The following is a 23,798-nucleotide window of genomic DNA, read 5'->3' as shown; positions in this document are numbered from 1 at the left end:
GTCTTCCACTGAGCTTCGTGTGCGAAGTGCGTTTGTTTTGTCATCGCGTGTGCTTGGATTGCTTCCTATTCCGGGTAGGTCTACCGTATCTATCTCTTCGCCAGCATGCTTTCTACAGTTATTATGAGCGTTCCATGAATGTCTCATTCCCTCTGGTGTGCGAATTCCAGGTGTCATGGGGGTGACGTCATTCCTTCACTTACGGGCACCTCGAAGGAGTTGAGGGGACTTGAAGAAAGTCAGCGCCGATAATCGTTCTTACGCGAGACATTATTGGCCGCAGCCCAAAAATTAATTGATTGACTGCTGTGAGTCCCGACAAAGCATGGGCACGCTACTCCAAAACACGTAAACAGTAGAGAAAGTAGGAAAACAGACCAAATGAAATACATATGGATGGGGCTTTCACTGCTCCTTTAACTCGGTCCTTCCCGCCGCAAAACTGGACATTTTCGGGTGGTTTGACAAATATATATTTTTTGTGTCAGTATCAATTCGAAATATATGTTGCTATATAGGAAAATGTAGCCAAATGAATGCCCTATCGAGTGGTGTAAGTTTCAGAAACAAAGCTATACATGTATTTCCAAAATTAATTTTGGGACAAAAAAGAAAAAAAAACATTGGTGCAAACAGCAGAAACCTCATGAAAATACGCCTGTATCTTGAACAAAAATATATATCTACAAATTTCGAAAATATACAGAATGTTACATGCAGATAATATCTGCAAATATCAACACTCTGGATCAAGAAGTTCATGAGCTGTGGAAAATAATATCAACGCCCATCTTGTTCTTCTAGAGTATTCTACACTAAATATTGCACACAATTACGAATGTTACACAAACATTGTATGTGAAATATAACGTGAACAGTGCCAATATCAGACACAACGTAAAGAAAGTAACATGATTGAACACGCTTTGCAGGCATTCGATATCCAAACAACTGAATCACGTGCAACACCACTATAATAAAGCAATCTTGATTACATAGGAAACGGGTACTTTTTTTTTCGCGTACTTTAATCGAAAAATTCATGCCTCAGCTTCGTGACCGTCTTCCAGTGATCCGTCACTGCAACCTTTGATTTGTTTCTGCCTGTTCTATTCTTTCACGTAAGGTGGTCCGCCTCACGGTTTACGTTGTTTCTCACGGACATCGTATATACAGTGCAAACAACCCCAGAAGCAAAAGAGGGCATCCCGTTTATCGCGAGCTTACTTATGTCGCTGAGGAAGAAATCAGTCACGCCCATCAATCTTGCTTAATTATATTTATATCCTCTTTCCGTAACTACCTATTATTTTACACTCCGCCGCAAAATACGAGGTGTTCCAAAGAAATAGAAGTGGGCCGGCAAAATATCTGTCGGTACGAAAGTTCGAGTTCCTACGCAATCCATCTGCTGCTAAAAGAGACTAAGTGCATTTTACAATTGCATCCGTCTTGTCTATTTTCGTCCAGTATGAGCACGACATATCCTTTCAGGGAAGATCGATACACATTAACCGTGAGACACGGGGAAGGAAGAAACCAGACCCCAAAGACTATAAGGTTTTCTTCGTTTACCTCGTGTTTTTCTATACGACCGCGACCGTTCCAGTCGATGTCGAAACTAAGGCGGTGGTGATGCGATAAAGAAAAAAAAAAGGGGGTGTGTGAAGCTAAGGTGTCATTTCATCCCTCGTTGACCCCTGAGCACGGAGTCGAAAGTTCCACGCGAAATGGTGGCGCGGTTTGACAGCCATCCGATGGAATGCATGACAAGAGCAGATGCCGGGTGTTGAGAGTATGCCGGAATTCTCTCTCGGGAAAAAAGTGAAAACGTCGTACCTTACACCACCAATCAGAGCACGGCCTTGAGAATAGAGATGCCGCAGCGGTGTGGGCGTCTGGACCGCGCCCTCTCACTCCTCCTGTTAGGGAGTGACGTGACGCTGATCCATAGCCTCCTGTATAGGAGGCTGTGACTGATATGACGTCGCTGTGCAGCCGAGCGAAGGAGCTTCTCTGCCCCGCGAGTTTTAAAGCTTGCACACCAGGATTGCGCTCGTAATTTTAATGCGTGAACATTAGAAGCCCCATTTCGAAGGGAAGCCGGCGTCGTAGCGGGGTGACCGAGATGTCCGTCTACAGCGCGGCACGTGACGGAGAATAGCGAATCAGGCTGCGCTCCGCAAGCTGATTCGCTATTCTCCGTCACGTGGAAACGCGGTGCGACGGCAGCTCGGAGCCTGAGCCGTCGTCAATTACGCCTCGTCTCTGGACGTTTTCAGACGTGTCTCGCACGTTCTCCGAGAGCTTCGCGAGCGGCTGAGTTTCTGTATCATGTCTTGTGGCGTATGTCATATGTGTCATGGCTGCATGTGGTGTCCCTCGTGTGGTGTGGTATGGTGGTGTGGTGTGGTCTAGGTATGCATTCTGCATGGAGCAATTAGAAGACGAATGCATCTAATGCTAACTCATTGTCATCGCATTAATTTCATTTCTATACTTATATCCCTGCTAATATATATGTATGCACTCCTCCTATCATTTTCTTGCTTTCTTTATTTTGTTTTTTTCACGCTCCTTCCAGTCCTCTCATGCTCCTTTAAAACAACAGCATTATTTTGTGCCGCTCGCATATTTCGATTCAACACGAATCCGATGCTTAATCTTGATGCGGACCCGGCAAGAGATGCTAGAGTCACTGCCTTTTAATGAACCCCTGTGATATGCCACGATAATGAGTGATGCTGCTGTACTCTCTAAAATGCGTTGCGGTCTCAGCACATGGTATTCGACGTCCTTGTCGTAAGACGATGTATCTAAGCAAAGTGTACTACGCCAACAACTATAGTTGTCGTCCTCACCCTAACCCGCCATCTTGGGAGATACGTTACCGACACCGCGGCCAGTCGAAATGGTACGGGTATCACGAAGCCTTAAATGTTATGTTCGTCCTCCAGTCCATTACGGAAACGATCTAATATCACGCAATCAAATCACTCAATGCTTCTGTTGGTCTATTTCAGAAACGTCATGCCCTCTATTGCCAACCACTTAAAGCTCGTTTCGCCTTCTGGCGGCCATAATTTTGCCTTTACGTGTGTAGTGTCGCGAACTTTAAAGGACAAATAAGACGCAAGTCGGGCATGTGGTCCGCTTGATTTAGATCGATCCGCTGTTGTTGCAATAACTGTCAACGATTTCATCCGCTTGGGATGCTCGTGATCATAACCTTGGTCGTGCTTTGTTAAAGGTGAAGTTTGACGGATGACGTATCGGCATGCAATGAAGGAGCATCTCGGATTTCACGATTAATCCACTGTGAACGTCGCTCAAGGGGGATTCCCCTGGGAATGAGGCGGCCACAACGACGTTATATTGCACGAATGTAAAGGGTTGCATTACAAAGGCATCTGACCCTGAGCTTGAAGACATAAGTGTCTGCATTGGAGGTTAATGGCATCAAAATCTGACGTTCGGGACGCGGTGGGTGCCACACCTATATACAATGCCTTTCACGCTGATTCACAAGACGATATTCACTGTTTTAACACGGCAGTTCGTTTTGGAGTTGGGTGACATTTAATGACACTGCGTTTAAGCTAAATCTCGGCAAAGTAACAGTGTGTCTCTTTGCTTAAGAGCGCGGAAATAAGAACTCAAAAGCACGAATTTTATGTCTGAGGGTGTGGATGGGTCAAGAGAAGCTCAAAAGCAGCAGTACTTTCAGGGGTTTGTAAATGTCTAGATGATCAAAGAAACGGTTTACAAAGTTTCCCGTACCTTGGCCCTTCCAGCGTGACGGAGTATCTCTCTCACTCTCTCTCTCATACATACACACACAAAAACTGGTAAGTCTTTTTCTCGGCGGTAATTAGCTCTGATATTACATTTCAATATAATTTCACTTCGAGAACGAGAGCATGATTTCTCTACCGCTGTGCTGGCCACTGCATGTGATTCCCTATATCCTATACTCCTATCAATTTTGCCGAGAACCCGAGTTCTGCCTGAACATATATATATATATATATATATCATCAATAAATTCTATATCAGCCCCGTAACGTTTCACAACACGAGTATAGGTGCAAAATTCAAACGGAGCAAAAGCCGTTATCGAGTCCATTAACCCTATCGAGCCGTACCCAGTTACCGTTACGTACGGCATCTTTACCAACCCGTTCCTTCTCGCCTCCCGAAATAAGACTTCTCGAATGTCCTTCAGTGACAAATGTAGTCCACATATATAACGTTACTATCTCAAGAGGAAGAGGTGTCTCTCGCACGTTCATTTATAATGCAAAGCGGCGCATCGAGTCTTGGAAGCGATACGAGAGTCTATAGAACACAGCCGCGATCATAGGCAGCCATACCAGAGACGCAAGAACCGGTCAGGAATTCCCTCTGGAAGATCGGGCCAGACAGCGTGGCGCCGCTAGCTCGATAGCCAGGAAGTAACGACCCCATTCTTGCAGGCCAGGCCGGCTGTATATATGTTTCTTCGAATATATATGGCCTCAAGTATAGAGGTCATCGTGCGATGCTATCGAGACTGTATAGTCTGATTTCTCGTCGCAATTTACTTGTAAGGGTATATCGCGTTCGTGTATATACGGGACCCGAGAATTGGCGGAAGTGTTATTTTTTTTTTAAAGTCCGTGTTGGCGCCGCGAAGCAACTGTAGCTATATGAGCAGTGTACAGACGTGGACAGGTGGAGAGAGGACAACGGGAAGGAGTAGGGGACAGGGAGGGGGGGTCAGTATGCGTCGTGGGCCGACTTCAGGGAGAACTCTGCCGACAGTCGTCTGGAAAGTCTACCGCAACGTCCAGGAAAAAAAAACTCAGACAGCACAGGCTGTGCCAGGATTGGAACTCGCGCCACCTCCCAGGCGTGAGTGAGTGAGTGAGAGAGTGGAAAAGAAAAGAGAGAGAGAAAAAATGGGCACCACCAATGTGGACAGCGGTCACCCTAACCTCTGTGTCGCGGCTGGAGCTGATCTTGAAGAAACGGCTCCCAAAAACTAGAGTCTATATAGAGTGCTACTACGGTATAAAAAAATATTTTATTTCTTATTATAAATCAATTCGTGTCAACCGTACTGAGTCTGTGACACGGCCAATTGAATGACATTTATCGCACCGAATGTCATTTGTTTGTACTGCATCGAGCTATACGAAGAAAAAGAATGCCATTCGGAAATGATGTTGTGAAGGAAGACGGTATCTGCATCCCAGGCAACCCTCGTGAAATCGCTGGGAGCGAGCCTCGTTCATTGTATCGTTCAGCCGTCACTGACCCCTTCTACATTCTCGCGCAGATGTCACTGTAATGATTAAGGTGGTATCAGGGCAGAACACACGAAGTTATATACAGCTTCGTTCGCAATGTTCTCATTTCTTTTTCTTGAAACTACAGGGAAAATTAGGTTACTTCACAAAATCGTTGTATTTTGGACGGCGCTCTAGTTGGCTAAGTATCGCGAGCCAAGACAAGTTGGAAGCCTACGTGCGATGTGTCAATCGCACGGGCGTGGAAGTCGATGGGAACGAGGATATAGTTCTCTGAAAAGCAGTGTTAAGCCTTCCTTCCTTCGTGTCAAAAGCTATTAAATACGTGATAAAACATTGGAGTACAACTTTTCATTCGTGTTTAATGTCTCCTAGCGGATTATCGTTGTTGTTTTTGCTAATTCAGTCAGTGCGAGAGGAAAAAGCGAATGAGTTCCTCGAACTAATTCTCACGTATACTGCCGTTGGAGTTCACCGTGTTACACGGAACGAATGTAATTCGCCGGGGATGACATTCAATTTGCTGTGCGACAGTCACAGTACGAAATGTACAAATGCCAACACTGACAATGACGTGCCTCTACGAATTTTCCGCGAAGCTCTATATTAAATTTCGGATCCTCCAAGGGTACAGGTAACGTCATCGTAAGCAGTGGCGTCTGTCTCCCCCGTTCCCGCGTTGCAAGACTGCCAAGAGCTGTGGTTAGCAGGACACGGCAAATTGAATGACATTTGCACTGAATGACATTAGATTACATTAATTGCATTACATGCGGATGAGTTCGAAGATCTCATTCTCTTCCTTCTTCTTCTGGATAAGGAGTGAGAGAGGTCAGCCAAAGTCTAATGGCTTGCTATACTCTCGAAAATTCGCTTTTTCCTCTCACACCGACTGCATTCCCTTATCAGTACAGAGGTAGCAAAAAAAAAAAAGAAAACAAAGATAAACCGTTAGGTGAAATTCAAGACGAATGAAAAGTTGTTCTCCAATATTTTATCAGGTGTTTAATTACTTCTGACACGGAAGGAAGGAAGGCTTAACGCTGTTTTTCAGAGAACTACCCTCATTCCCAGTAGAAATGTTGCCAAGTGATGTTCCAGTTAGGCTTCTTATACTTGTTTTGGCTCGTGAGATTAGCCAACAACGCCGTCCAAAACGCAACGATTTTGCGAAATAATCTAATGTTTCGTCAGTTTCGAGGAAAAAAAAATAAAGACATAAACGTACCTGTATACCGCTTCATATGTTTGGCCATGGTGTCTTAATCATCCAGCACATCATTTGCGAATGACATTCCTTTTCTTCGTGTAGCTCGATGCAACACAGACGAATGACATTCGGTACGAATGACATTCGCTGGGAATGCCGTTCAATTTGCCGTCTGACAAGAAAGAGTCCGATCTCCGCAGCTCTCGAAGGGATAAAGTAAGGCTCCTAATTCGCCGCGTATGTTCCGAACGCGGCGCGGCATGGAAAGTGCCTTACATGTAACCCTTGTACATGTAATCCTTGTACATGTAATCCTTGTACATGTAACCCTTGTACATGTAACCCTTGTACATGTAATCCTTGTACATGTAATCCTTGTACATGTAACCCTTGTACATGTAATCCTTGTACATGTAACCCTTGTACATGTAATCCTTGTACATGTAACCCTTGTACATGTAATCCTTGTACATGTAACCCTTGTACATGTAATCCTTGAAAAAGCTCAGTTATCCAGCAAAATAATTACACAGTGTTTAGTAGCACGTACCTGTAAAACCACCGGGATACCAAAGTCACGCGAACTACATATTTCCAGATCGTGAGAACATTGCGCAATACTGCGAAACTTTGCAGCAGCTAAAAAAAAAGTCATTTCAAATTCGTGTCGGTGCAACACTACTTCTTTGCGACCACAAAAGTGATTGCGTTTTTTACTTATTTGTAGTTTCGAAGAGAGAGAAACTAAAACGAGAAAAGCAATGTGTAGATTGCCTCACACGCGTCGGTACACAATAGTATTGTGGCGGCCAGGATATAGCGTAAATGTCTTGCGTCGATGTTGCCATTTTAAGTCTGGCATGTAGGAACACTTTATTTCCGTCTTCTCAAAACACTCAAGTCCCAAATTGCATTATTTTAATCTATAGCGCACTATCTATAGGCGGGACCGCAGTGGGGCTTTGAAACAGAGGAGACAGAGTTGGCAAATGTGCTGCCACCTATGAGCACAGCGTAGAAGTAAGGCTTTCCAAGGCGTGAACGCGTCACAAAAACGCGCGCATTTTAATCCGCACGAACGCAAAAAAAGCTAAGGTACTTCCAGTCCTTGTATAGGGCCACTATTTCGCCGTCAATTCCATGCACCAACACATGATGATACCGAAAAATAAAGGAGGTCTTTATTACATGGCCTTATAGCTAGGATTGTAAGAGCTACGCCAACTTGTCCTTCAGTTGTGGAATAAAAGACCAGATATCTACCCTTTCACTCCTTTTACTCCAGAGGGAACTAGGACAGCTTGTTTTACTCGCGACCACTGCGAACTCCGAGGCGAGACCAGGGACGGATCCACTCTGAGGCCAGCCTTCTTAGCTGCTGCTTTCAACTTTCTCGCCACTTCTTTCTTGAGTGAAGATCCGTGTGAAAGATTCATATTTTCGAGGATGATGTTCATCTTTACCAAGTCGCTCTTACGGGAGACGTTAAAGCAAGGCTCTCCAACATCGATGCACTTGTTCAAGATCGAAAGTATCAGGTTGTTCTGATGTTTCGTTGTCCTTCCGACGCCGTGAACAACAAGCAGCACAATTTTCAACGTGTTTTTCGTCGAAGGGCCCATGTGGTGAAACACGTAGTCGTAACTAGTGAGAAGGTTGTCCGCCAGGACAAACTTGACGTCGGGTCGTAGTTCAACATTGAACGCTTGTAACAGTTTCGGTATAGAAGATATGTTACGCGTCACGGAGCCATACTTGATTCCCGTCTTGTTCTGAACAAGTATCTCGAAGTGGATTGGCGTCTGGAGCCAGTTTGCGATGAACTTCAACTCTGCTTCGTCGTGATACTTGAACCTGCTGTAGTCTCTAATTTTAAAGTTGATGTCTTGAATTTGTTTCCAATGTCTCAGCGATATGGCGTCGATGTACATGTTCTTCAGTAACAGGATGAACCGAGATAGGTCGCTCTGTATTTCAGCAGGGAGGTCAATACCGTCGCGGACGCCGAAGTTACACAGGGCAAAGATGAAATTGTGAAGGTCGCTGGGGGTTAAGCCCGGGCATTCCCGTTCGCATCGCAGGGCTAGTCGTATCAGACGGATTCGCTCGCGTGTCATTAGCGGCGTTTTGTTTCGATGGTAAGTTTTCAGGAGTTGAATGTAGGACCGGACTGCTTCCACTGGAAGACTGCGATTGGCCATGTACCAAACTTCTTCAACGTCATCTACATTGAGACGGTGATCTGCTCTAACCCATTTGCGTATCTCGTTGAAGAACTTGACAAAGAGAAACCTCTTTTCCTTCGGCGACGCCCAGGGATCCCGCAGTTCTTCGAGAATGACCGGATAGTCCTGGAGCTTGTAGTAAACGAGCTCGTGTTCCTCCTCACCTTGTTCAGGCTGTAGGTTGAGAGCCTTTGCGATGTCGAGCATAAGCCACCTTTTCTGAGGCGGAGAGTTGGGGAAGTACTTCTCCACCAGCATATCTATGGTGTCCATCAGAGTATCGGGCACTTCTTCGCATAAGATTCCAGCACAGGGCGAAGTTCGTTCAGCCGTCATATTTCTGCCGATGTAGATGATGTGTAACAGCTTGTACACGTCTTCGACGTAGAGCTCCGTATATATCTTTTCAGCTATGGTTATAACGGTGTTCTCTTCTTCGAGAAGTAATCGGATAATTTTCGGATGGTCGACAATACAGAGAAATAGGCTGACGGCTTCAACGACAATGTGGCGTGGAACGCGCTCCGAATACTTCTTGAGAAAGTAGGCAAGTTCGTAAGCCACCGTCATTCGGTCATTGGGGCCCAACAGGACGCAAGAATCCTTCAACGCTTTGAAGACGAGCACGAGAAGGTCGAAACTTTCCTTGGTACCCTTGGAAAGGACGTCCTCGAAGATGTCATGAATAACCCACCGTTCAACTCCGTGCACGGTTAGGTTGTACTTCAAGATTATGTAAAGCATCGTGAGGTGGTCACTAGGCGTCGTGGGGAACTCCGTTGTGGGCGTTCTCGTCTCTTCGCTAACAATAGCTGGGACCTCGCCCGTGGAGATGTTCAGCCGAGCGCTTGTTGGTACCGTGGTAAGGGCACGTGTCTGCGTGCAAACATTTGAGAAGGTATGTTAGTAGGGCAGAACTTATGTGTTAACATGTACCCTATCTGCATGCGCGTCATGTGCTAACTTATGTAGTACGCTGTGTTATTAAAGAAAACATTTCACATTTTTGGTGTATCATTCGTGAGGCGCTTTGGCCGTTCATGGGCACCTTAAAAATCGAAATAAAATAATGCAAGAACCTGGAATTGGTTTATTGCATAATCGGAGAACCCAGGCTGTTCCCCAGGCTTTCCTCCCGTTCTTTTTGAATGAACATACCCCCCCCCCCCCCCAGTCTATTTGCTGTCGGCCAAATGCGTGCGACTGGCGTATACAGGGAACTCCACATAGCGTGTCATTCAATTATAATAAAAAAAACTACGCTACCTAGAATTACGCTGTCAACGGCATTTGTTCTTCTTCTATGTTCTTGCCACCTCCTGATGTGAATGTCATCTAAATTAAGTTTTGTCATGTCAGTTTTTACTATCTGAACTCGGAAATTTGTCAACTAAAGGTCTCTTTTTCACTCCACCAATGTAAGGCGCGTCCCGAATTTACCAAAGTTCGTGATAATTGACGCGGATATTGTGGAGCTATCGCATCGGAGAAAGTATAGCCGAACATCATGCGTTTCGGAGTTTTTAGAGTTTTTCGGAGTTTTTTCGTTTCTCTTTCCAGTAATGGAGGACCATGCCATGTGTTTCCGCTTCCCTTATTGTTACCGTTCCCTGGTTCCCGCCGAGCCACTGCATTAGTATAACGCAAGCGTTTTTTTTTTTTTTTTTTTTTTTTTGTCCTGTAGCATTTTATAAGGACATTTACCGTCGGCGTCTCTGTGGTGATAGTAGGTGTTTCATTGAAGTAACGTCCACTTGTCGTCGACACCTTTCCTACGGTGGTTGTAATAGTGCTTTCTGGAGCAGGGGATTCCGAAAACGTGCTGCCTTTTTCTGTTGTTGTAGGTACTGTAGAAATGGCAAATTAGACGAGCATCAGCTGACATAATATCATTAAGCACCACCACCTGAACACAACATACCTGACGTAGTGGTCTCCCCCGTCGTCGATGGAGTGGTCGAAGCTGTTATCGTGGGCGGTGTTCCTGGTGGCAGTGTTATGATTGTTGTAGGACGTAATGTGGTCACTTTGGTTCCTGGCAAAGGTGCGATTACGGTGGACACAGTGCGTATGTATGTCCCATTTGAGACCGTTGTGGTCACTGTTGAAGGCGTCAAGGACTCCGTCGTGCTCTCGCTGGCGGTTGTGCCTCCTGGCGTTGTTGGAGTTTCGGTGGTTACAGTAAGTGGACTTACTGTACTGGTCTCTCCAGGAGTTGTGCTTCCAGGCGTTCTTGGAGACCATCTGCTTGTTGGAGTCTCGGACGTGCTCTCGCTGGGCGTGGAGATTTCGACCGTTGACGATGTTTCCGTTGATACTGTATATGGACTTACTGAAGTGCTCTCTTCAGGAGTTGTGCTTCCAGGGGTTCTTGGAGACCATGTGCTTGTTGGAGTCTCGGACGTGCTCTCGCTGGGCGTGGAGATTTCGACCGTTGACGATGTTTCCGTTGATACTGTATATGGACTTACTGAAGTGCTCTCTTCAGGAGTTGTGCTTCCAGGGGTTCTTGGAGACCATGTGCTTGTTGGAGTCTCGGACGTGCTCTCGCTGGGCGTGGAGATTTCGACCGTTGACGATGTTTCCGTTGATACTGTATATGGACTTACTGAAGTGCTCTCTTCAGGAGTTGTGCTTCCAGGGGTTCTTGGAGACCATGTGCTTGTTGGAGTCTCGGACGTGCTCTCGCTGGGCGTGGAGATTTCGACCGTTGACGATGTTTCCGTTGATACTGTATGTGGACTTACAGTAGTGGTCTCTCCAGGAGTTGTGCTTCCAGGGGTTCTTGGAGACCATGTGCTTGTTGGAGTCTCGGACGTGCTCTCGCTGGGCGTGGAGATTTCGACCGTTGACGATGTTTCCGTTGATACTGTATGTGGACTTACAGTAGTGGTCTCTCCAGGAGTTGTGCTTCTAGGTGTTCCTGGGGACCATGTGCTTGTTGGACTCTCAGACGTGCTCTCGCTGGGCGTGGAGATTTCGACCGTTGACGATGTTTCCGTTGATACTGTATGTGGACTTACAGTAGTGGTCTCTCCAGGAGTTGTGCTTTCAGGGGTTCTTGGAGACCATGTGCTTGTTGGAGTCTCGGACGTGCTCTCGCTGGGCGTGGAGATTTCGACCGTTGACGATGTTTCCGTTGATACTGTATATGGACTTACTGAAGTGCTCTCTTCAGGAGTTGTGCTTCCAGGCGTTCTTGGAGACCATGTGCTTGTTGGAGTCTCGGACGTGCTCTCGCTGGGCGTGGAGATTTCGACCGTTGACGATGTTTCCGTTGATACTGTATGTGGACTTACAGTAGTGGTCTCTCCAGGAGTTGTGCTTCCAGGGGTTCTTGGAGACCATGTGCTTGTTGGAGTCTCGGACGTGCTCTCGCTGGGCGTGGAGATTTCGACCGTTGACGATGTTTCCGTTGATACTGTATATGGACTTACTGAAGTGCTCTCTTCAGGAGTTGTGCTTCCAGGGGTTCTTGGAGACCATGTGCTTGTTGGAGTCTCGGACGTGCTCTCGCTGGGCGTGGAGATTTCGACCGTTGACGATGTTTCCGTTGATACTGTATGTGGACTTACAGTAGTGGTCTCTCCAGGAGTTGTGCTTCCAGGGGTTCTTGGAGACCATGTGCTTGTTGGAGTCTCTGACGTGCTCTCACTGGGCGTGGAGATTTCGACCGTTGACGATGTTTCCGTTGATACTGTATATGGACTTACTGAAGTGCTCTCTTCAGGAGTTGTGCTTCCAGGCGTTCTTGGAGACCATGTGCTTGTTGGAGTCTCGGACGTGCTCTCGCTGGGCGTGGAGATTTCGACCGTTGACGATGTTTCCGTTGATACTGTATGTGGACTTACAGTAGTGGTCTCTCCAGGAGTTGTGCTTCCAGGGGTTCTTGGAGACCATGTGCTTGTTGGAGTCTCGGACGTGCTCTCGCTGGGCGTGGAGATTTCGACCGTTGACGATGTTTCCGTTGATACTGTATATGGACTTACTGAAGTGCTCTCTTCAGGAGTTGTGCTTCCAGGGGTTCTTGGAGACCATGTGCTTGTTGGAGTCTCGGACGTGCTCTCGCTGGGCGTGGAGATTTCGACCGTTGACGATGTTTCCGTTGATACTGTATGTGGACTTACAGTAGTGGTCTCTCCAGGAGTTGTGCTTCCAGGGGTTCTTGGAGACCATGTGCTTGTTGGAGTCTCGGACGTGCTCTCGCTGGGCGTGGAGATTTCGACCGTTGACGATGTTTCCGTTGATACTGTATGTGGACTTACAGTAGTGGTCTCTCCAGGAGTTGTGCTTCTAGGTGTTCCTGGGGACCATGTGCTTGTTGGAGTCTCAGACGTGCTCTCGCTGGGCGTGGAGATTCCGACCGTTGACGATGTTTCCGTTGATACTGTATGTGGACTTACAGTAGTGGTCTCTCCAGGAGTTGTGCTTCCAGGGGTTCTTGGAGACCATGTGCTTGTTGGAGTCTCGGACGTGCTCTCGCTGGGCGTGGAGATTTCGACCGTTGACGATGTTTCCGTTGATACTGTATATGGACTTACTGAAGTGCTCTCTTCAGGAGTTGTGCTTCCAGGCGTTCTTGGAGACCATGTGCCTGTTGGAGTCTCGGACGTGCTCTCGCTGGGCGTGGAGATTTCGACCGTTGACGATGTTTCCGTTGATACTGTATATGGACTTACTGAAGTGCTCTCTTCAGGAGTTGTGCTTCCAGGGGTTCTTGGAGACCATGTGCTTGTTGGAGTCTCGGACGTGCTCTCGCTGGGCGTGGAGATTTCGACCGTTGACGATGTTTCCGTTGATACTGTATGTGGACTTACAGTAGTGGTCTCTCCAGGAGTTGTGCTTCCAGGGGTTCTTGGAGACCATGTGCTTGTTGGAGTCTCGGACGTGCTCTCGCTGGGCGTGGAGATTTCGACCGTTGACGATGTTTCCGTTGATACTGTATATGGACTTACTGAAGTGCTCTCTTCAGGAGTTGTGCTTCCAGGGGTTCTTGGAGACCATGTGCTTGTTGGAGTCTCGGACGTGCTCTCGCTGGGCGTGGAGATTTCGACCGTTGACGATGTTTCCGTTGATACTGTATATGGACTTACTGAAGTGCTCTCTTCAGGAGTTGTGCTTCCAGGCGTTCTTGGAGACCATGTGCTTGTTGGAGTCTCGAACGTGCTCTCGCTGGGCGTGGAGATTTCGACCGTTGACGATGTTTCCGTTGATACTGTATGTGGACTTACAGTAGTGGTCTCTCCAGGAGTTGTGCTTCCAGGGGTTCTTGGAGACCATGTGCTTGTTGGAGTCTCGGACGTGCTCTCGCTGGGCGTGGAGATTTCGACCGTTGACGATGTTTCCGTTGATACTGTATATGGACTTACTGAAGTGCTCTCTTCAGGAGTTGTGCTTCCAGGCGTTCTTGGAGACCATGTGCTTGTTGGAGTCTCGGACGTGCTCTCGCTGGGCGTGGAGACTTCGACCGTCGACGATGTTTCCGTTGATACTGTATGTGGACTTACAGTAGTGGTCTCTCCAGGAGTTGTGCTTCTAGGTGTTCCTGGGGACCATGTGCTTGTTGGAGTCTCAGACGTGCTCTCGCTGGGCGTGGAGATTTCGACCGTTGACGATGTTTCCGTTGATACTGTACGTGGAGTTACTGAAGTGCTCTCTCCAGGAGTTGTGCTTCTAGGTGTTCCTGGGGACCATGTGGTCGTTGGAGTCTCAGACGTGCTCTCGCTGGGCGTGGAGACTTCGACCGTTGACGATGTTTCCGTTGATACTGTAAGTGGACTTACTGTAGTGGTCTCTCGAGGAGTTGTGCTTCTAGGTGTTCCTGGGGACCACGTGCTTGTTGGAGTCTCTGACGTGCTCTCGCTGGGCGTAGAGATTTCGACCGTTGACGATGTTTCCGTTGATACTGTATGTGGACTTACTGAAGTGCTCTCTCCAGGAGTTGTGCTTCTAGGTGTTCCTGGGGACCATGTGGTCGTTGGAGCCTCAGACGTGCTCTCGCTGGGCGAGGAGACTTCGACCGTTGACGATGTTTCCGTGGATACTGTAAGTGGACTTACTGTAGTGGTCTCTCCAGGAGTTGTGCTTCTAGGTGTTCCTGGGGACCATGTGCTTGTTGGAGTCTCAGACGTGCTCTCGCTGGGCGTGGAGACTTCGACCGTTGACGATGTTTCCGTTGATACTGTAAGTGGACTTACTGTAGTGGTCTCTCGAGGAGTTGTGCTTCTAGGTGTTCCTGGGGACCATGTGCTTGTTGGAGTCTCGGACGTGCCCTCGCTGGGCGTGATGACTTCGGTCGTTGTCGGAGTTTCGGTGGTGAACGTAATTGGACTCACTGTAGTGGTTTCTCCAGTAGTTGTGCTTGGCGTCCATGTTGTTTGAGTTGGAGTCTCGGACGTGGAAAGCACTCCGGTGGGTGTACTATATGTCACTGGTGTCGTTGGAATTTCGGTCGTACTCGTAAACGGTGTTTCTGTAGTTGTTGAAGTCGAGACTTCGGGTATGTTGAGGGCACATGGGTGGACGCCTACAAAGCCAATGTTACTTAGCAGCATATCTGCTGTGATAAAGCGACACAGAATTCGCCTTTTTGGACATATCGGGACACGAACTAAACTTGGAACACGAACTCACGAGTGTTGCTCCGCGCATACGCCAGGATCGCGGAGCGTTGACAGTCGGGTTTGCGACTGGGTTGTAGGCGCCCATGTGATGCCTCGCGACGGTGGCTCACCGTGACAGCTGTGGTAGTTATCTCGCTTGCAACCGTTATCGGCAGAGCACTCAGTTCCGACACTGAAGTTGCTGCACTGGACTTTGTCTAAACCCATCCACCCAGCTGTCCACGCTGAGCGGCACTAGCGTCCTCGTGAGCCACACTCGCGTGTTATGGTGCAGAGCTGACAATGTCGAGCCTGACCACGTCTCCCGGAGGGTGTTTCAAGAATGTCCTCCGTCTCCATAATTCGTAAACAGGTGGCACTATCGAAAAAATTTCTTTCTCGTAAAGGTCCTTGAGACATCGACCAAGAACTGGGTAGTGAACGGTCATCTGCATACGCAGACATAGTTTCTGCGTTTCCTGCCGCCGCATCGTTGCCTCAGGTTCAGCAGCTTTTCGCTGCGGATGGCCTGCTCGCGTCGTTCCATCATGGAGAGCCGCTATAAGAGGGCTACAGTGATGCAGTGGAATGCAAGAGGTCTGCGCGACAAGCTCCTTGATCTCAAGTTGTTTTTGCTTGCAGGGACCATGAAATGATTTTCCCGGATTCCAAGTACTCTGCCGGAAACGGTTCTCACGATCCCTTACTATCATAAACACATCGACTTTTAACCCTATAGACCTCTACCTGTTTATTATAGAGAACGCTTAGTGTAGATGAACTAAAAACAAGACAACATAACCCGAAGGTTCAAAACCAGCGAATGAACGCTTCAGCCGTAGTGTACTGCGCCCTGCCTCCTTTTCCCTTTTCCTAGAGTTCGATGTTCTTCGAACGAGCAGCTCGCGTCCATTTGATTTAATAGACCTCTCCCTGTTTGTAAACAAATGACGTCATAGTGTGCCACAGAGTCACCAATAGACCTCTCCCTGTTTGTAAACATAATGACGTCATAGTGTTCGACAGCGCCACGAATTTGGTAGAGTTGAACTACGTTCAAAGCTAGTGGTGAACAAGGTCGCGCCCGAAAGCCATGGTCTTGAGGGGATTACGATGGTCTCTGAAAGGGACGCGACCTTCTGTCCTACTTTTCTTTCAATAGGAGGCAGCGAACAAAAGCTCATTCGTGGAACCCAGCTCTCCCCTTCCGATTTGTTTCGGTTTCAGTCTGTCTACCAACGTCATGATGACGTTTCTCGGGTAGAGGTTTATTCAGTGCACCGGGGCGCAGTTACCACACAAAAACAGCGGGGCGTGACCGCCCGATAAATCCTTTCGAAGCGGGCTCACGCCATCAAACGTCGGAACGCGTATGCGCATGCCCAGCCCTTCCGTCCGCCACCTCTGAGTGAAAAATATCACTATGGACCCATTTGCGGGCGACTGTCATGCTCATTGGGGGAGATAATCGGTCTCGAGGTTACGCGGACGTTTGAAGTCTACATTTGACAACCCTTTGTACTGGTAATGAGTACAATGCGCTGTCACACTTTCCGCATTCTTCTTCCAACCTTCTCTTGCTACTTTCCCACGCAACGTGCCAGTCCGAAAAGCGTTGCCATGTTTATTGGGGGGAAAGACACGACGTTCGACATTCCGCCGCCAGGGGCGACGCGAATATGGAAATGGTCCATTGTGGACGACGGAGAGCACACACTCGCGAGACCGCGTGGGTACATCGTTTCGATTTGGACAGCAAGTGAGGTCGTCGTACGTATATCTGCTGTCGAAATCAGTGGAAATATGGCGAAATGCAAATTGTCAGCGATGAGGAAAGAGATTGTGCGACGCACACAGCAGCTAAGTATATCGTTCATTACGCAGCAGCTCCCGAAAGACCACCGACAGAGAAACTATTGGGAGTTTCAGTCGGTGGGAATGATTCGTAAAGCGCTTGTCCGCAGGTTTAGTTTGCAGACGAAAAGTCACTGAGAACGGCCCACCGATGCGGAGAATCAAGCGGATTTTCCCTGGATCCGCCATTGGTGGGATTGCGATATCTTTCATAGACGATTGAGATCTCCGACTGGGCTTACGCATGTGCACTTTGCGGAAGGTAGTCCTGTTCCTGTTCTTAGTCGCTTCCTGTTCTCGTCGTGTAGTCTCGAGGTTCTACCGTCATGTATTAAAATTTCGGTTTTTTTTCAAATTAATGAGCATATGCAAATGAGCCACTGACTACTCAGTTCTAGGCCGATGTCCTAGGGATCACTAGCAAGAAGAAAGTTCTTAGACTGCGCCACCTATTTACAAATTATTCAGCCGGGGGACCTTCGTGGGCCACCTGTTACATCTATAAAACGCAAAAGCAACTTACTCCTTGTCCTTACTACGGTACAAGTAAATGTATCTGTTGCATTTTCACCATCCATGTACAGAATGGCTGCGTGGTTGTACTTCAACGTCAGTCTTTCCTTTTTCGGCGCCTTGGACCCACAGAATCTGTAATGCACAGCGAGTACCCGCTGACTCACAATTCAATGTACGTCTTCGATGCAATCGACAGGCATTTATTCGCTATTGGACCTCTTTAATGCGCCAGAACCAGCAAGGGCAGGAGTTGTGACAGTGTGATAGGAAACGTGCAAAGCCTAGTCGCGAATGGACGATTTTAAATAGGGTGCCTCACTGTTAGCTCAATACTAGGGAGCTAGTATTCAGGCACCCTAATTTTAAAAACATGCGCGCGGGACAAAGCAGCATGGGAACTTTGAGGGACACTGCCCTGTCGTCTGCTTCGGTTACGGTTTACCCCTGCTGACGCTGCTGCTGCGCACACTGGGAATGTTGTTGTTCTTCCTCTACTTCCGCCTCTGGCCATCTCGTAATGCTTCAGGGCGCCGTAAGTGCCCATGAGCCCCTGCGTGCCACAGGTGGCGCTTTATTTTTGAAGTGTGATGTGGGCAAGCTTACGCTTGTCCCATCTATGTCCCATCCTACAGTTGGCAATACGAGGTCTATTGCGCACTTCAGTAGTTCTTTCTTTTTTTCCTTTTTTTCATTTTTTTTCAGAGAACCAGGTGACGTCCTGCAACGCACAAATGTGAGCAACTTTCGATTCACCCTTGCTGAATCTGCGGGGATTATCTGCATACCTGGACATGCAGGTGCGTATGACACTTCCAGTCGTGTACCCGTAGCACACTGTCATTGCTCAACTAAGGTTTGTAGTTACCATTAAATTAGATGCTAAATTAAATAGCTATTGTATTTAGGAACCGCGGGCCACTGTGATAGCATTGGTTTCGTCCTGCGTATCCTCATGGTTCATATTCATTCGATACGTGCGTCATTAAACTATCAACCCAGCTTGCACTTGGCTCTTTGATTTCTTGTACACCCTGAGGGGCTCCTTAACATTCATCTGTGTAACGAAGTATTATCTGTAGGATTGCCTATGAAGGCACGGCATTTTCCCAGCCGTCCACCACCTGGTGGAAGGTATGCGACTTGTTTCGTGCAAGTGCGTCCATGCTCATTAGAAAGTGTGTTCATTTACTCGAATTCACTACACCTTTGGAAACTCCTTCTCTACCTCGTATAAGACGGCACAACTCTGAGCTGGTCGAAAAATAAAGGCAGTGGCGGTGGGGTTTGTGGGGTGGTGTGGTGTGGTGTGGTCGTGTGGGCGAACGTGGTGACCGCGTCCGTGTCGTGTCTGTGTTTTATCCCCAGTCTTAGGGTTTCAGTGAGGTCCGCCGTACTGTCGAGATAAACCGACAAGGGTGAGGGAAGCGAGACTTCCACGCGCGCTACGAGGCAATCGTTTGTTTTCAAGCGCTACAGAGGCTACGGACCTCGTCTTGTTCTTCGCTTTGATTGGTTGGTCGCTGCCATCCGCCGTCGAGAGTCGCGCAGGGAGCGACTACTTGGACGGCGGCGCCGGAGAACGGACCTCCGGCGTCCTCCAAGTAATATTTCGACCGTTGCGGACGCCGTTCCGGGCTCCCGCAGGCAGTGGGAAACCGCCTTCAGGCGATTTAGCCATTATGTACAGTAGGCATTTAGGCCTACGGTTTAGGCATTACGTACAGTTACCAACTACCCCGCATTTCTACGCTCGTTCGCCTTTAGGCCTTAAATGTGTCCGTCTGTCACGGGTACAGCTACCCACGAAAACAGATGTGAACTGGTGCAATGATGAACAGCAATGTACGTTGCGTCACAAGGTCGCTCTACGCATTCTCTTCAGCTTATTAATCAGATTATTTCATTAGTTCCAGTTATTGTTACACTTACCGTTTTCCATCTATCTGAAGGTAACTCTTCGTGCAGAACGGGTCGTTCTTTGCGCCAACATTGAAATGGTGGCACGTTACTCGAACTTTTGTGTCAGGTGGAGCCTATAATGCACGAACACACGTATTCATTACAATGTCCTTAGGCTTTAGACATGCAGAAAAACTGGTATTGAAGCGCAAAAACAAAAAAGAAAAGAAAAGAGAGACAGACACACGACAAAGCGCTGTCTTGTGCCTGTCGTCTCGTTTTTTAGCACTGTTACAGCAGTATATCCAGTACTAACAGCCCAATGACATGTTCTATATCACGCACAGAAAACTTTGTTACTGCTTGCAATCTGTTCAGACTGAAAGATGCTACGTACTTACCACAACATAGTAGATGATCTCCTGCTTGCCATGCATAAAGAGATTCCGTTGAACTTTTTTCTCTATCCTGCCACTCATATTGGAGTAAAGGTCCGCTGAGTATACGCCTGAAACCTAATGTCAACTTAACACACCATCAGTCTGGCAAGTATATGAAACACAGAAGAAAGCACTGAATCGTAACAGTTTGGCACCTTATGATGCAGTATGTGCACTTTTCATGTGTGTGCGCAATGAGCTGGAAAGTTTCAGTCAACAAAAGGCTGGAGCAATCATGCGTCTTAAGGATGACACTAACATGGAAGACATGGAAGGACGAAATCATATAAAATACATGGCATAATTCGAGTATATTTACACGTAAGCTGTGTCAGCCTAGTGTGGCGACATGCTGCGTGGGTACAAAATATGTGGTTTTCTAAATCCCTCCAACAGAAACAGCTCCATGAGTCCCCGACAGCTGTGCCCATTGTGCTGTCGAGGGGTGACAGGAGGACACTACTAACTATACGTGGTTTCAATCCTTGGCTCTGCAGCAATGGCGCTGGGACATCACGGATCAATCTCTCGTGTATTTGGTAGACCCGAATTTGTGGTTTTCTTTCCCTGCCCGTTTATTACGCCATTTTACCTTCCTCCTGCTTTTGACTCCGCCTCAATGTGGCTTTCATCCCACAATCCAAGTGCATGATCGGATGCTGTGACACAAGCCGCTGCTCCACCTGCAATGTCATGGCGAACACCCAGCACATTCTTACGGAACGTGCACTCTACTGCCCGCAAAGGCGGATACTCTGTGATGAGCTCGCTCGTATCAGCAAGAGATCGCTCAATTTAGCCGCACTCATTGGCTCCTATGAAGATCATGTGCTCCATCGTCAGGTTCTTAACCTGTTCATGGACTTCCTGTCGTCCACTAGGTTGCTCCAGACGCTTAAATTCTTTCTCGTATTTTCATCCTTCCTTCATCATCTTCATATAATGTTCCACGTGCAGTGGGGTAGGGTACCGCACCACCGCGGTGAAACAGCACATCTAATCGTCAGTACCTAGTGTTGTTGCTGTTGTGTTCTAGATAGAGGCCGAATGTAGAACCGCAATAATTGCGTCTACATGAATGCGACAAAGGTGTATTACATTCGCACGCGCCAAGCGCTTCACATGAAGCGAATACACCGCACAAAATGTTGTGATGGATTCACCATATTGCTGGACCTCGCTGAACTTGAGGAAGCCGGTAAACAGTTGACGCGGTTTTACAAAGATGCGCGCGCCACCAAGCGCGCGGCGCAAAGCAGCATGGGAACTTTGAGGGACACTGCTCTGTCGTCTGCTTCGGTAATGGTTTACCCCGGCTGACGCTGCTGCTGCGCACACCGGGAATGTTATTGTTCTTCTGCGTGCCACAGTTAGCGCTTGCTTTTCTAAAAAGGCCTCGTACTCCTTGCTGCTAATGTTACTAGCAACTCTCACCATGAGGTCTTGCTTGTCTTCCGAGCATGCACCTAAAATGGCCTCGCCGTCTCACATGGTCAGCCTTGTAGACAAGATTGTAAGTTTTGGCGTCGTCCGCAGAGCCATAATGGTACGTAAAGTCCCTTGGAAGTCCTCGGCCACAAATTCTGTAGGGCGAACAACAAGCTTTTGACAAGGCAATATAGGTTATCTAGGGGTTAGATAGTGAATTAAATTAGTATATCTAGATAACCAGAGCTTCACTGAGGCACACGATTTCGCAGACTGGAGACAACGAACAATCTCACTTCACGCAGTTTCGGTTTCATAAACAAGCGCGAGCCGACTGTGACGTCACATTAGAAAGCGAAATTGGAGACGTAAGGATATTGAATTTTGCGAAAATGGTCGAAACGACATTTCCTACAATATACGTGTGAATATGTTGTTCCCCCCCCCCCCCCCCCAAACCAACTCTCTGGAATGTAGGGACATCGTACATTTCCCTTTTGTTTAGCAGTCACAACCGTCAGGTCAGGAATCTTCCAAATTTTCCGCAGTTTCAGCTTAAAAACCTAATTGCATACTTCAATTTCGGCAACCCTGGTCGCGCTGGGTTCTCAGCATAGTGTTAATATAGGAGGGCTCTATAGAGAACGAACTTGGCGCGCCGACAATGGGATCCTCCTATACTCCGCCGCCAGGGCGCAGCCATCCGTTGATCGTGGACAGTGTTAGTGGACGAATTTATGTCCCCGAACCACAGCGGAGCTGCTCCGTTTGTTAGCAATCCTGTACAGGCACGTGGGATAACAGAACGACGAAACGGGCCGATGTAGAAAACGGAGGAAGCGAGGCAAACCCTGTACATTGTGTACGTAACGTATAGTATCTGCCTTTCTGGGTCCGTGTTGAATTTATAGTGCTATAGGGTAGCGCGCCTGTAGCTTGGAGGAACGACTGTCACGATACACATTCGTTGGGTTACTGCCGCTAGCGGCGCTGTAGGATGGATTGACCTTTGTATCGGGCGGTAGCATACGCCACCTAGCCTGTTAGAAAGTGCAAGAGAGCTACCATTTAGTAAATTAATGATTAATTAGTACACGATGTGTGAGCGCGCCCCCTAGAAGAGGCCTGTAAGTTGGAGGAACGGCTGTCACGAGACTTTAGTTGGGTCACTGCCGCCAGCGGCGCTCGACACGGTGAATGAGCGCGCTCCCATGGCCGAGGCCCTCGTTCCTTCCTTTAGGTATGACAATGTAAACGTTGTGAATGATATCTTATCTAAGTTATCTTTGAGATCGTATACGGCACCGCCAACCCTTTGCTTTCCAGCGACACGGATGAATATGTTTACACCTCATGACGTGTTGAAGCAGTGATATGAAGCAGCGTTTGTATGCTTTACGAGCGAAATAAATAAACCCTAAGGACTATAGGTACGCATTTCCGAAGACAACAGCAATCCAAAGATGACCACACACACTGTTAACCGTCATCTTCATGCTGCTCTGAGAACCAACGGGAAGTGGAAGTATGCAAAACCGAAACCACCCACCATCCCTTGCATGCTCCGGTCTATGGAGTCTCTGTAATAATAAAGTGGCGTACGGACGACAGCACACAAGCAAGCAATGAAGTGGAAATATTCGCTGTTAATTTGTTTAACAAATATACGGGCTATTTCTTTATAGCTGCAACAAATTTTCATAAAAAGGGGGATTGCCTTAGGACACTTTCACTTTTGTCATTGGATTTCTCAACGTTGCCTTCACTCCCCAATTCAAGTGCCGAATCGGATACTGTGACAGCTGCCTATGCTCCAAATGTGGCGTTGAAGCGAACATTGAGCACGTCCTAATAGAATGTAAGCTCTACGAAACGGAGAGGCGGCAACTCTGTGCTCAGCTGAGTGGTGCTAGCCGACAGACGTTCAACCTGGCTGCAATTCTTGGCCCATGTCAGAGCCATGTCCAACACCGTCGAGGACTTCTGATGTTCTTGGAGTTCCTCTTGGCTACCGGCTTGCTCCAGACGCTGTAGGGTCCACCCCTGCACTTCAAGGACCATTGGCGCTTCTTTCATGTGCTTCGTCCTTTTGTGCGACGTATAGCGTTGCGCAACCAGACGACGGGAGTTCGAGTTGTACTTGCACATAACTTCATTTTCATATTTCACATCTCATGCTTCTCGTGTAATGGGGTAGGGTACTGCTCTCAAGCGGTGAATCACCCTAGGCCATAGTCATGATTTAGTTGTTGTTGTTGTTGTTGTTGTTGTCATTGGATTAGTCGATGGGGCTGCTACTAGGAAACCGTATTTTTTTTCTCAATCAAGGGGTT

General features: G+C 47.7%; 1 protein-coding gene across 1 annotated transcript in view; it reads right to left on the bottom strand.

Annotated features, from left to right (window-relative positions):
• Positions 1–7,660: 7,660 nt before the first annotated feature.
• The window catches only part of LOC135398816 (mucin-2-like), a 47,506-nt gene continuing 31,368 nt past the window's right edge, over positions 7,661–23,798 (bottom strand). Inside the window, exons 13-19 of the mRNA XM_064630310.1 lie at positions 21,472–21,620; positions 19,999–20,105; positions 19,628–19,731; positions 17,706–17,830; positions 10,648–15,252; positions 10,431–10,573; positions 7,661–9,602 (exon numbers count right to left, since the gene is read on the bottom strand). Of these exons, the coding sequence (XP_064486380.1) occupies positions 7,761–9,602; positions 10,431–10,573; positions 10,648–15,252; positions 17,706–17,830; positions 19,628–19,731; positions 19,999–20,105; positions 21,472–21,620 (7,075 nt within the window). The 3' untranslated portion in view covers positions 7,661–7,760. The remainder of the gene's footprint in view (positions 9,603–10,430; positions 10,574–10,647; positions 15,253–17,705; positions 17,831–19,627; positions 19,732–19,998; positions 20,106–21,471; positions 21,621–23,798) is intronic.

Source organism: Ornithodoros turicata, chromosome 6 (assembly GCF_037126465.1).
Source record: "Ornithodoros turicata isolate Travis chromosome 6, ASM3712646v1, whole genome shotgun sequence".
NCBI classification, from domain to species: domain Eukaryota; kingdom Metazoa; phylum Arthropoda; class Arachnida; order Ixodida; family Argasidae; genus Ornithodoros; species Ornithodoros turicata.
The sequence above is the reverse complement of the archived record's forward strand: the minus strand, read 5'-3'. Positions and strand labels throughout refer to the sequence as shown.